General features: G+C 46.2%; 4 protein-coding genes across 4 annotated transcripts; 3 read left to right on the plus strand and 1 right to left on the minus strand.

Annotated features, from left to right (window-relative positions):
- Window positions 1-128: 128 nt before the first annotated feature.
- BO85DRAFT_488077 (uncharacterized protein) lies at window positions 129-1,304 on the minus strand (the record flags this gene model as incomplete). The annotated part of the gene is made up of 1 exon (XM_025663503.1): window positions 129-1,304. The coding sequence occupies one exon, from the start codon at window positions 1,302-1,304 to the stop codon at window positions 129-131; it is 1,176 nt and encodes a 391-aa protein (XP_025515253.1).
- A 1,484-nt stretch (window positions 1,305-2,788) lies between these two features.
- BO85DRAFT_514028 (carboxylesterase family protein) lies at window positions 2,789-4,568 on the plus strand (the record flags this gene model as incomplete). The annotated part of the gene is made up of 3 exons (XM_025664729.1): window positions 2,789-2,902; window positions 2,969-3,454; window positions 3,508-4,568. 3 exons carry the CDS (start codon window positions 2,789-2,791, stop codon window positions 4,552-4,554), a joined length of 1,647 nt encoding a protein of 548 aa, XP_025515254.1. The 3' UTR covers window positions 4,555-4,568.
- A 1,629-nt stretch (window positions 4,569-6,197) lies between these two features.
- Window positions 6,198-7,362, plus strand: BO85DRAFT_514030 (NAD(P)/FAD-dependent oxidoreductase; the record flags this gene model as incomplete). The annotated part of the gene is made up of 1 exon (XM_025664730.1): window positions 6,198-7,362. Exon 1 carries the CDS (start codon window positions 6,229-6,231, stop codon window positions 7,360-7,362), a length of 1,134 nt encoding a protein of 377 aa, XP_025515255.1. The 5' UTR covers window positions 6,198-6,228.
- Window positions 7,363-8,920: 1,558 nt separating this feature from the next.
- Window positions 8,921-10,654, plus strand: BO85DRAFT_420971 (MFS transporter; the record flags this gene model as incomplete). The annotated part of the gene is made up of 1 exon (XM_025657912.1): window positions 8,921-10,654. One exon carries the CDS (start codon window positions 8,921-8,923, stop codon window positions 10,652-10,654), a length of 1,734 nt encoding a protein of 577 aa, XP_025515256.1.
- Between the last annotated feature and the right edge of the window lie 2,149 nt (window positions 10,655-12,803).

The following is a 12,803-nucleotide window of genomic DNA, read 5'->3' on the forward strand; positions in this document are numbered from 1 at the left end:
CAAGCGAGCATAGCTTCCTTACCGTACCCTTGGAGCTGGGAGGAGGCAGCAAATAGAAAATGTTTGCCGGTCGTTGCAGATAGAATAGATAGATGTAACCTCCCGACACGTCTAACGACGGAGAGAATCTAACTGATTTTCTCCCTTGGCCACTGGATCAAAGGTCTATGCTTTTCATCAAGATGATGGTAGATTCCGGCCATGATATGCTCCGGCCATCCCTCCATAAACCAATAGCAAGATATGTCTTTCAGTAAGACGACGAAAAATGCGAACAATACCAGCGAGAGTGGCCGCTGCTCATGTAGATCGGCGACGAAAAGCCCTGGAAGCCGAAAAAGCCAGCCAAAAATGTACGGGAAGCGTGCTCCCCTTGGCAAATGGTGTTTTGGGCTTCTTAATGAATGAAAAACCGAGACCAGGTCTTCATGGACTTTACAATATGTCGAATGCCTCGGATCAGATTGTTCAAGCTCATTAAGCAATAACTGGCGAATCTGACCCAGCGGAGCGACATTTTCTTCAGAAAACGGTGATACTTGTGCTTCATGATGAGCTGTTGTAGATTCTGCACTATGGTGGTGTCTTGGACCGGCTCCCGCGTGCGTTGACATCCGCTCTGTCATCTGGAGAATCGACCGAACACCGTGCAGGAGCGTCAAACACTGCGCTTGGCCAGTACTGCTGAACGCCAGGTAGTCACCGGGCTGTGGGCCTCTAGCTAGCGTGCAGAAGCACATGAATGACGACGCCGCATACAGTGCATGGTAGGTGTTAGGATTCAATTCGGTCACAGATGGTATGAGTTGACGAAGGGAAATAGCGAAATGCTGCTCAGCTCGTTCCACGTAGGGCTTAGTGGCACGAGAGATCTGCTGAGGACAGCGCTCCCGTAAGTGTGCGATGTGAAACCCACTGAAGGCCAATAGAAGACGCAGCACGTAATTGAAAGAGTAACCCAGCTCTGGAAGCCTTGTCTGCAAGAGTTGCCGACCTGCTTCGTCCTCAGCCAGGGTCAGGGACGTGGATGACAGGTAGTTGTGAAATAGCTCCATATCCAGCGCAGAAAATTCAAACGGGTAGTTAGTCAAGGCCGATGAAATCCCCTCTCCCAAGACTGCGTACGGAGGACGCAACTTATATCGTCGACTATGTTTCCTTTTTGGTATTTGGAAGTCGAATAGGAATGAGGAGATGTATGTATGCCCGTCATCCTGCGCCGACTGTCGCCGATTGCCCTCCGGTAGGTTTGACGATGGCGAGCCCCTATTAACCAGTTCACCAACTGCATAATCGCAGTCCATAGCGTGTCGCGTGCACTGTCCGCACATAGGTCTGCTTTCGTCGCACTAAACTAGTCGTCAGACGACATCCTATGACCTCAGCGCCACATTTCCAGAACTTGCCTTGACCCTTCGCTGTTTGCAATTACCACACCCCAAACGCGACTTACGGTGGGATTTGCGGGAACGAGCGCTGACATACCCGTTTGGTACAGGAATCATCTCGTTATGTGTTCGACTACAGACAGGCGAGCTACCCTGGTCTAACCCTATATATGCAAGAGGCGCTGGGGATTGGAAGGGACAAGAGTGTGGCTGCAGCCTCCCTTGAAGTGATTTGAGCCGAGGGAAGAGGGATTACTAGATTACTAAGAAGAGAAGAGGGCCAATTACCAGGGGGCGAACGCACTATTCCGAAAGTGGGCTCCAGGGCAAGCGGTTGACGCACCGAAGAATCTCCGACCCAGATTTTAACAAAGGGCCCGAGAACCAAACTATTGATCTGCTGCTGTACAGCCCGGAAATACCTGTAAGTCCCGCAAAATCAAAAGCACTACCATTCAGCATGACCTAAATGACCGTTGCCTACACAGCTGAAAAAGGGTTATCAGACGCAAAGTCGAACTGTCTGTTCAACGCAAGCATTCCATTGCAGACGTGTCACAGAGAGTGATAAGTGGAGTATTGAGAATCACTGCCCAGGCAATATAAACGAACAACTGTTTCATATGCCTTGAAGGTCTTATTCAACTTAGTTGTCCCTGGATTAGAACAGTCAAAAAGCGGAGGACGCCATTTTTTTTCTATCATATGGCTGAACATGTAGCCGTCCATAGGGAGGGGGCATTTGGCCTCTAAGAGACTATTTGCACTACATTAGAGATGTTGAAGTGACGAATAGAAATTGGGCTGAAGGAATAGATCAACCCAATTACATGAAGACAGAGCAGCTGGTGAATGTGGAAATATAGACTATTTTAGTACCCTAAGTATATTGCTTTGCATCAAGAGACTCCCCGGAGCTATTCCATATGAGGAAATCCGTATTCGTAGCAGCGATAAGCTTTCTCTTGGTGGAGCCAAAGTATATTTTCCCTGCTTTCTAACGCCCGACTCCTAACATTGAACGACCGGCCCACTTTCGGTCGGCTCCCGTTCGGTATTCACTTTTAAGAGCACTTTGACTCCTGTCCTCGGTCATAGACCCCCTACGGGATCAGTCCATCTCGAACCAGAGACTTTGTCTAATTTTGCATGGTGCCAAGACAGAGAAAGGGGCAATAGCTGATATTCAAAAACCACTTTTGGTAATTCGCTTTCGCATCCATAAATGCACCAATACTGTTTTCCGTGGATCCCTACCTGCCCTGCTCGCCGTAGTGTCCGCCACGCCGGCAGAAAAGATTACGGCATGCATAGCAACGAGTATATAATCTGGAAAGATGTCTTCTACTCAGAAGACTATGACTACCGTCAGTTAATATCCTATTTTATAATTGCCTACGATGGTATTTCTTTGGTTGACGGTTATTCTTGGAGCGGTTTCCCGCGTCGCCGAAGCGGCTTCTCTGCCAATCGTTGACCTAGGGTATGAGTTACACCAGGCAAGCTCATTCTCCGTAAGTATTATTCCTGAATACGTTTGTTGCGTCGTTCAAAGCACGATATACTAACCCGGTCTCTAGAATGAGCACGGTTGGTACAACTTCAGCAACATTCGATATGCTGCCCCACCTTTGGGTCAACTTCGCTTTCAGCCTCCCGTACCACCCTTGACAAATCGATCCAAAATTCAGACCGGAGATGTAGGGAGAGTGTGCCCCCAGGCAGACATGCCCCAGTGGGCTACTACTGCTTCTGACTTTATTGTAGAGACCTTGTTTGGATCTACACTCAATACTAGCGGCTCAGAGTTCTCCGTTATCGATGGGGCGGGAGTTCACGACGGCCGAATCTCTGAAGACTGTTTGTTTCTAGACGTCATTGTCCCCAAGAAGGTATATGAAAGAAGGAGTCAGAACCTTACGGAAAAAAGCTTGGCTCCGGTACTCGTCAGCATCTACGGTGGCGGATATGTGATGGGACACAAGAACACCATTGATCCTTCTGGGCTTATGAAACGTGGTATGCAAGCTGACGATGGGTTTATTTGGGTTTCCTTCAATTATCGCGTAAGTTTGGGCCGCCAGCTAAATAATTTATGGCTCACTTATTCGTGCGGCAGGTCGGGGCATTTGGATGGCTTGCCAGTGACGCTACCACAGAACATGGAGTTGCCAATGCTGGCTTGCATGACCAACGCCTCGCTCTTGAATGGGTGCAAAACAATATTCATCTCTTCGGTGGTGATGCAAATCAGGTCACTGTTATTGGACAGTCTGCTGGAGGCGGATCTATTGTCCATCAGATAGTTGCGTACGGGGGCGACGTGCCAGCGACCTTCCATAGAGCGATCGTTCAGAGCCCCGGGCTGTCTTTTACCACAGAGGAACAGCAAAATGAGATTGCGAATCAATTCTTGCGGATTCTGAATGTCACCTCTATCGAAGAAGCGCGCCAACTGCCTACCGAGAGCCTCATTGCTGCCAATTCGTATCAGATCACAAATCTTTCTACCTATGGTTCTTTTTCCTATGGCCCTGTGGTTGATGGTAGATTTGCACCAGACGTTCCAGTGCACCTTCTCACATGGGGCAGGTTCAACCACAATGTTTCATTAATCGTGGGTCATAATGCGGACGAAGGGTTGTTCATTACATCTCCCGAAACAAGGAATAGCAGCGTTCTGACTACGCTTGTCGGCGAGGCCTTTCCGAACTTCGGCCCCAATCTTACCGACTATATCGTCAATGACCTCTATCCCCCAGTTTACAACGGATCTTACGACTATAAAAGCCCGGTGTGGAGAGCAGACTTGCTGTTTTCCGAGGCATATTTCACATGCAGCACCAACGCCCTCAGCAGAGCCCTACCCAATCAGACTTATCCTTATATGTTCAGCGTCTTTCCGGCGCTCCATAGTATGGATTCTTCTTATGTTTGGTATGATGGGTCCAGCTCAGCAGTTGGAAACGCAACCATTGCATACATAATGCAGGATTATACTATCAGTTTCGTTAAAGGTGGAATTCCTTCTTCTACCATTGGACCCCTCTTCCAACCTTGGAGTGTGAGAGGTTCCGTGCTGAATGTTGACACATCCGGTGTCGCAGAGATGAAGGATCCAACTGAAAACGAGCGCTGCCGTTTCTGGCAGCGTGCCCCATACTAGAGTCATCAGAAGGGCGAGTTTTCCACTCTTGCTTCCCAAGGGAGTCTACATGTTTTCCCTTCCAATTTATTATCATTTGTGTGGAGAGTTCAATACCTCGTTTATGGTCAAAGAATTTGTACGCATTCATGTGTGTCCCTACCTTAATTACCGAGTCTCCAGATACAAATATATTGGTCGGTTGATGATCGGGATACCGTAAAACCGGTTGATGAAGGCCTGCTTTTTTAGAGACAATACTAGGTCCTATATAGAGATATTACTTAAGGCTTGTAATATTTACATTATAGCTTATAATCCAAGTTCCTCTCTGAAGACACTGAAAAAATTGAATAGGCTTCCCAAATTTGAAAAGATACATAATTTTCCTTTTTAGCAGCCGCAGTAATAGCTAATAGAAAGTCTAGATCTGTAAAAAGTTCACTATCAATCTTATCTTAATTCTGAATATTTATAACCGCAAAATGCACATGGTCCATGATCTACTAATAGATTAACTCTTATCCCATTTTATAGTCTAAAAGATGTGTGAGGGCCAATACAGAATAACTCTTGATTCGTTAGCAATAATTCCAAAATTATAATCTTATTTATACTTGGAAGAACAGAGAAATAATAAAAGTTTCCACTTACTGGAAACTATAGTGTAAAAAACCATGATTCAAGCTCCACTATCTTAATAAAGAGATTTATTCTCTGTTTATCAGATAAATTAAACTATATATCACCCAGGTTCTGCCCCTTGATAAATTTAATAAAAATATACTCTGTACCTGCAGGGTGTCAGTATTAGCGGAGTAGCCGTAGACCTCCAGAACGGGTATGCCATGCGAACAGAGATAATTCATTTTTAGTAATCAATTGTAACTAGTAAATTGTTCTATTTGTCCGGAATGCTCTTTCAATCAAGCCGATCTCCGCGACTTCCGGGTCGGTTCCTCCGATTCGAAGAGAACATGACACAGCATGATCTACCACGGTCATGTTGAAAACGTGGTTCGCCTTAAAGAGCTATTTCTCTCCAAACCGGTCGGAGCATAGTGTTTTGGAGGGGGAGGGTGTTTAGGTCTGCGAAAGTCTATTAACAGGTTCGTTGCGTGGTAGTTCGGAAATATTCCTACAATATTATCTTAGAACATGATTGAAGATAACTCCCCGATTGTCTCTACAATCCTGCAAACCTGCAAAGGCAGGCGATAAATTGCGATTGGTAATCGGTCTACGATAAGTATCAAGCCATTTAACAGCGCCCGCGTGGATGCAGTCCATGCTCTAGAATAATCTTTTCCAATATCGAAAACTGCAATGGCCCTGATTGACCACCAATCGGGCTATCCCCGTTACTAGCCCTGCGTGAACCGTGTTTCTCAGATATACAATGGATTTGTAAGCTTGCTAAAGGGGTCGGAGCTTTCTTGATGACGAGATTTTCTCAATTGTCGCTCATTTCGGCAGAAACTTCGTGCAATTGCCAGCTACCATGGATTACTAGTCAATTTCCAATGATGATTAACTATGAGAGAGACAAAGTGTTGTTTTGTAAGCAAGTAAGCGGAGGCCGAAAGTTTTGATCTATATAAATGGGCGGCAACCTCCAGATCTCAAACTTCATCACTATCAGCATCTCTCTTCCTTGATAAGAGCAAGGAACGCTACTGTCTACAGTCGTTCGCCATGTCTTCTTCTAAGACTAATATCGTGATTATCGGCGCATCATACGCTGGCATTGGTCTGGCTCAAGCCCTACTCAAATCAATGCCCAAAAACATCCGAATCGTACTCGTCAACCCATCCGACAAGTTCTTTTTCAACATCGCCTCACCCCGTATTCTAGCCCGACCGACCGCTTTCCGCAAGGATCAATACCTTATCCCCATCATCGACGCGTTTGCCACGGCCCCGGTCGGTGCTTTCGAGTTCATCCAAGGTCAGGCAGTCGATATCGACCCATCCACCAAAAATTTGACGCTCGCCAATCAGCAGTCCCTCAAGTTTGACTATCTGGTCATCGCATCCGGTAGCTCCACGGCCTCCTCGACAGGTACTGGCAGCATTTTGGCCCCATTCAAAACAACTGGAGACAATCATCTTGAAGCAGCCATCGAAATCGCGCAGCATGAGATCTCGACTGCGAAAAACATTGTCATCGGTGGTGCCGGCGCAGTCGGCGTGGAATTCGCTGGTGAACTGGCTGAGGCACTCCAAGACCGATCCAATGTACGCATCACACTTATCTCGTCGTCGTGGCACGTGCTCCCCGCCCTGAAGAAGGCCGGATCGGAACGCGCGGAGTCTATACTGGCTGAGAAGGGAGTGACATTAAAACGGTCGTGTAAGGTGCGAAAGGCGGTGCAAAATCCCAAGACTAAGAAATGGTCGGTCACTTTGGACAACGACCAGATCATTGAGGCCGATGCGTACATCTCGACGACTGGAGTAATTCCCAACAACCAGTTTATACCCCCGCAGTTTCTGGATACCAAAGGGTGGGTGAATGTCGACAGCGAGATGCGTGTCAAGGGGCCCATTTACGCCATTGGTGACATCACATCCCATCCAGCCCGTCTGTTGCTTAAAGCCCAGGAGCAGATTCCCATTGTTTGCGCAAACTTGAAGAATGATATCTTGGGTCAGGGCAAGCGAAAGACGTATACTCCCGATGACAAGGTCATGCTCTTGGTGCCGGTGGGTTCATCCAGCGGAACCGGTCAGATGTTTGGTATGGTTCCTTGGGGTAAAATGGTTGGGATGATCAAAGGAAAGGACTTCTTCGTTTCAAAGGCACGAAGTATGATTGGGGTGAAATAGACTTAGGGTTGAATTGCGATGTGTGTTGGTCTTCTGGGCCTGAAATTTCTGCGATACTAATGTTTATTTTTTTGCTCTTCATTCTACAGGTCTCTAGAGACATTTTGAACGAGATACTTTTATCATTTTGGTATATCATCATCGAATAGCTTCGTCATTAGCGAGATGGAGGTCTATTTAACCCTTGGTTCTTATAAACGTGCATGAGCTCGCAGAATTAGCTGTATACCTCGAACTTTCAGGCGTCAGGCGGAGATTGAATATGGAAAGATGGCCAACAGCGTTCGGAGAGAATCCCAAATGTAGGTTTTAGTTATGTACACTACAGTATGATAGAGTCACAGACGTCTTGCAATAGACTTAATTAATTTTAGTAGCCTCTCTTTCCCTCTATCTTCAATATTATGGTCTTTAGTGCCACAGCCTTCGTTTCCTCAGTACCCTTATTGAAGGACAACGTAGGTAACTTAAGTGAAAGTGGTAAATTTCAAATTATAAGATATTTTTAAATTTAATTTCTTCTTTATTTGGCTCTGATGAGGATTCAGGAGAGAACTATAGTATTTTATAGATAATTTATTTATAGAATTGTCTTTTATACAGATAAATAACTGTCTTCTATAGATTATAGAGTGGTTAAATATAACCAATCTATTGTTGATATACTATGACCTAAGAAATTGTATTTTAGTATGATGTTTTTTGGTGTCCAGATCGGCGGGTAATTACATTAAATTATAACTAGTAGATTTGTTCTGTTGTTCGGAATGCTGTTACGGTCAAGCCGATCTCCGCGACTTCCGGGTCACCCCTAAGGATTTCACGACCCTCGAGGTCGGCCCGGGTCATGGAGAGCTATATGCATTCCGTTCCGAACCCGAAATCAGACTTTAACATCCCGGACAATCTTATCACCCCGGCCTAGACTACGCCAAAGTCAAGAACCTGTAGACCGGCAAATAAACCCGCGTATGATATACGCATGATTGGTCTAAATGAGGAAGGTCCTGAGAATTTTGTTCATAGATCCATGAATTTGCGGATTATATTGTTGGAGGCTTGCGTGTTTTGGTGTTTTGGGGAGACATGACGTACGCCTGGCGCAGTCTACCAGATCTTCTCGGCATGCACGGCCTCTGGGCAGTACACAATACCAGCAAAGTGCAGATCCGTCCATCCGTACTCAAGAATCGGAAATATTGAAATATGGATGGTCTTAGCGTCTCTTACCCGTGGAACCACTACATAAAGCACTGCGCCGCATGCTGGACCCAAAGGTCCATTAGAAGGTGGCTTATCATTAATGTAGTCCGTTGTGCGTGAAACATAATTCTTCGGATTACTTGAATACTTCTTCATCCAAGCTAGCTTGTGCGTGACTTTTTCTTCTAAATAATATCTCTGCGCTTTCTCCTTTACGGCAAAGGCCCCTGCCATAGAATCGAGCTAGAGCATCCCTGGCAGGTTGGTGCATATTAATGATATGCTTCATCTATTTTGAGCCGTTTTGCTACCATAAATCATATCTCGACGCAGTGGCATTGAACTCTCCCAAAGAATGGCACAAAAGGAGGCAATCGAAGGATTATCATGTCCAACCAAAATCCCACATTGGCGACTAGTTTGGGACCAAAGCCTTGTCACAGCAGATGTGCGAGATTATCCCTATCCCGGATCAGGCACCGAGGACGATCCCTATTGCGTGTCTTGGATACCAAACGATCCCCGAGATCCAATGAATTTCACCAACTCCAAAAAGTGGCTCATCACTGGCCTCGTCGCATCGTCAACTTTGGGTGTCGCCCTCGTCTCTTCTGCCTTTACCGGAGGTTCTTCCGCAATTATGGCAGAGTACGATGTGAGTCATGAGGTCGTAACACTGGGTGTGTCATTATTTGTGCTTGGTTTTGCCATTGGGCCGCTCCTCTGGGCTCCACTGAGTGAAGTGTTTGGTCGCCAAAAATTTTTCATCACGACGTACGGCGCCATGTCCTTCTTTAATGCTGCCGTGACAGGTTCACAAAATATACAAACAATTTTGGTCCTCCGTTTCTTTGCCGGAGCATTTGGCGCGTCCCCATTGACCAACGCGGGTGGTGTTATCGCTGACATGTTTGCGCCGTCGCAGCGCGGCCTTGCCATGGCTCTCTTTGCATCTGCGCCCTTCCTAGGCCCCGTTATTGGCCCTCTTGTTGGTGGATTCCTCGGCATGACTGCGGGCTGGAGATGGGTGCTTGGTTTTCTCGCCACTTTCTCCGGAGTTCTGTGGATAGTGGGCTCAACCCTGATTCCCGAAACGTATGCCCCGGTCCTTTTACGACGACGGGCAAAAGTGTTGTCGAAAATAACCGGAATGGCTTACAGGAGTAACCTTGATATCGATAGGGCTCCGGTTCAGCTCCGTGCAGCATTCGCAACAGCCTTGTCACGCCCCTGGAAACTGCTGTTCCGAGAGCCAATTGTCTTTTTGCTTTCAATGTATATGGCGATCATTTATGGCACCCTATATATGCTCTTTGGGGCATTCCCCATTGTCTATGAACAACACAGAGGCTGGAACCAGGGCATCGGGGGCTTGTCGTTTCTTGGGGTACTTGTAGGCATGCTTTTTGCCCTCGTCTACACCGTTCCCGATAACAAGCGATACATTAAGGCCATATTGAAGAATGATGGCCGAGCAATCCCTGAAGCCCGCCTCCCTCCCTCTATTCTCGGTGGAATTGCTATTCCTGTGGGCCTTTTCTGGTTCGCTTGGACAAACTCGCCATCACTCCCCTTTATGGCGAGTATCGCAGGTGGTGTGCCATTTGGATTTGGCATGGTTCTCGTCTTTTTGAGTGTGTTGAATTATCTTATCGATGCATATACGATCTACGCAGCTTCGGTCCTTGCAGCAAGCGCTGTAGTTCGCTCTCTATTCGGTGCGGCATTTCCCCTGTTTACGACTCAAATGTTCCAAAACCTTGGCATACATTGGGCTTCATGTATCCCGGCTTTTCTTTCACTTGCCTGTGTACCATTCCCTTTCATCTGTTACCAGTATGGCAAGGAGATTCGTCGGCGCTGTAAATATGCTGCAGAGGCAGATGACTTCATGCGCAAACTGTCTGAGAAGAGTAAAGAGGAAGTGCCCGAAATCAACGGTCAGATAGATGATTCAAACCCAGAGGCTCATGTCGCCAGACCAGAGTCCCCGCCCCCAATTCTATCAAGAAGGTCGCTACATCTCGTCCCTACAGTGGAATATGAAGGGAACCCCTTCGACATTGATCGCGTCAACACTCGTGACTAGTACGAAGCTGCTTGTTCCTGGCGGCGGCGGAAGAATGGGAAGGAGGACAACGACTGTATCTAAAAATCTTCAGCCGGACGTCCATCCTAGGAACTAGCATTTTTCATTCCATTTACATATATCAAATGGATGGCATACGCTTTACTCCGATAGGAAACGTACGAATATATCTACCAGCCTTGAACTCTCCCTTCATTTAGACAGCGCTAGCGGACAACGCATACAACCTCATCCAAGAACGTGCGACAGATGCATTTCTTACTTACAGTGGCGACGAGGTTGAGTAAATATGTCCCGAGGTAAGCGAGTCTGTCAGGTCATAACCATGGCCATGATGAGGATAAATGGACCTCATAAAGACAGATTTTGTATATTTGGTAGCGAAAGGTGATCAACTGCCGACTCTGAACAATGACAAAAGGATTGAGCGTATAAGTAAGGGCGTGGATCTAGGTACAGAAACCATTCAACCCCAGCTTGGCAAATTTCACGAGAGCTTTTTTGGACGAGCAAGCGTCGTAACGGTGTATTTCTCATTGAGATGACCCCTGCCTAAGCCATTCCCTTCTAAGCTATTCCTTTCTAAGCTATTCCTTCCGCCTGTCTTCCCTCTTTAGTTATATACCTCTTCGCGACTCGGCGAATTTACTTGATGCTGTAAGTTTGGAACATGTATATTTCAGTCATGAACCGTTGCCACTGTACGTGTCTGTCAGCTTTGTTTTACTGCCGTAAATTTCTATTAGATTCTATTGATAGCAACTGAAAGCGACGGACACCCTGTATCTGTTCGTTTAGACCCGGATAAACGGCCGGGCCGGCGAGAATATACTTAAAGCAAATGTTAATAATTTCGTATATTCAGGACCTTTGATGGGTTGGAAGAACGGTCTCTGACATAATAAAACTGTGTATCGGAGAATAGTTAAATACTTATTGCTATGTTTGTAGTGTCAGACCGGAGCTGGAAAAGCAGTTCACAATTCACATCGATTCACGGATAAGATGATACACGTGATCTAATACTTCTTGTGATATCAAATCCGCTCGGTATATAAAATGTTTGGAAATCTATGAAAGTGCTCCTAGAAGATCCTAAGATGATAGACGTGATTGAGTCCAGATCAAAAGATAGTGTCTAGGTCCAGGAAAATTGATTCCGATATTATTTGTCTTTCTATATAATTGGTAAGTTATACTTAGTTCTGAGCCCGCCGCATGTTACACCCTCGCGCCCTTATTGGCGCGCTCGCTTCTAAGCCTCCCCACGGCGATATTACATCCTGTTCCATCAAATCAGATTGCAAAAACGACGCATGTCTGTCAATGAGATCTGCTAGCCGCAAAAGCATGCCCCCCTCTCCTGTCCTGCGAAGTATCTCCACGGACCAGTCTTGAAAGCCGCCAGTGCTGCGCCCACCACAGAATCGACATTTCTCTTGTTTGCCACTTGCACCTAAGTAGTAACAATTGAGTCATTGGCTGGATTGTAGATCGTTAATTTGGAACCTGAGGTAGACGAGACATACTACAGAATATGTAAAATTAGTAAATAGGGTCTCAAGCCTGGCGGGGGTCAGAAATACTTCATTGTTAATAAACAGCCTTGTCTCATCTCAAGGAGGCGATTGGTATCCATATTCAGGGTGTCTTGAGCCAGAAAATAGGTAGCTAGGAAGTTCCAGTAATATGGGGAGGGTGAGGCCGGTGACAAGTCTAAGGAGTCGGTCCGATCCAAAACGTAGAATAAAAGGAACTAAACAAACCCAGTGAGCATCTCACATAATCAAGGCCGCTTTGACTGATCTCTTCGTATGGGAATGCTCCGAAGAAGCAAGGACGTTAGCCAGCCAGCTAGGAAATGCGGTGGTGGGGAAAGGGAGAGTGTCATTCATTTGACAGTGGATCATATTAGTTACTTCCATGGCGACAGAATAGACCAGATTGGGACAAGATAAAATATACCTGGCAACCATTGATTAAGTACTCATCAGATGAAATTTAATGAGTGATAATTAGGCTTCTTCTTACCCTTACTGGCAATAGCCTAGATTTCCCCACCATATCCCCACATATGAAATCAAAGAATATGGTATATTCTAATATAGTTTCCCCACCACCATCTTGAATATTGGCAAAACCGGTGACG

This window comes from Aspergillus piperis (genome assembly GCF_003184755.1).
Source record: "Aspergillus piperis CBS 112811 unplaced genomic scaffold BO85scaffold_9, whole genome shotgun sequence".
Taxonomy (NCBI): Eukaryota; Fungi; Ascomycota; class Eurotiomycetes; order Eurotiales; family Aspergillaceae; genus Aspergillus; species Aspergillus piperis.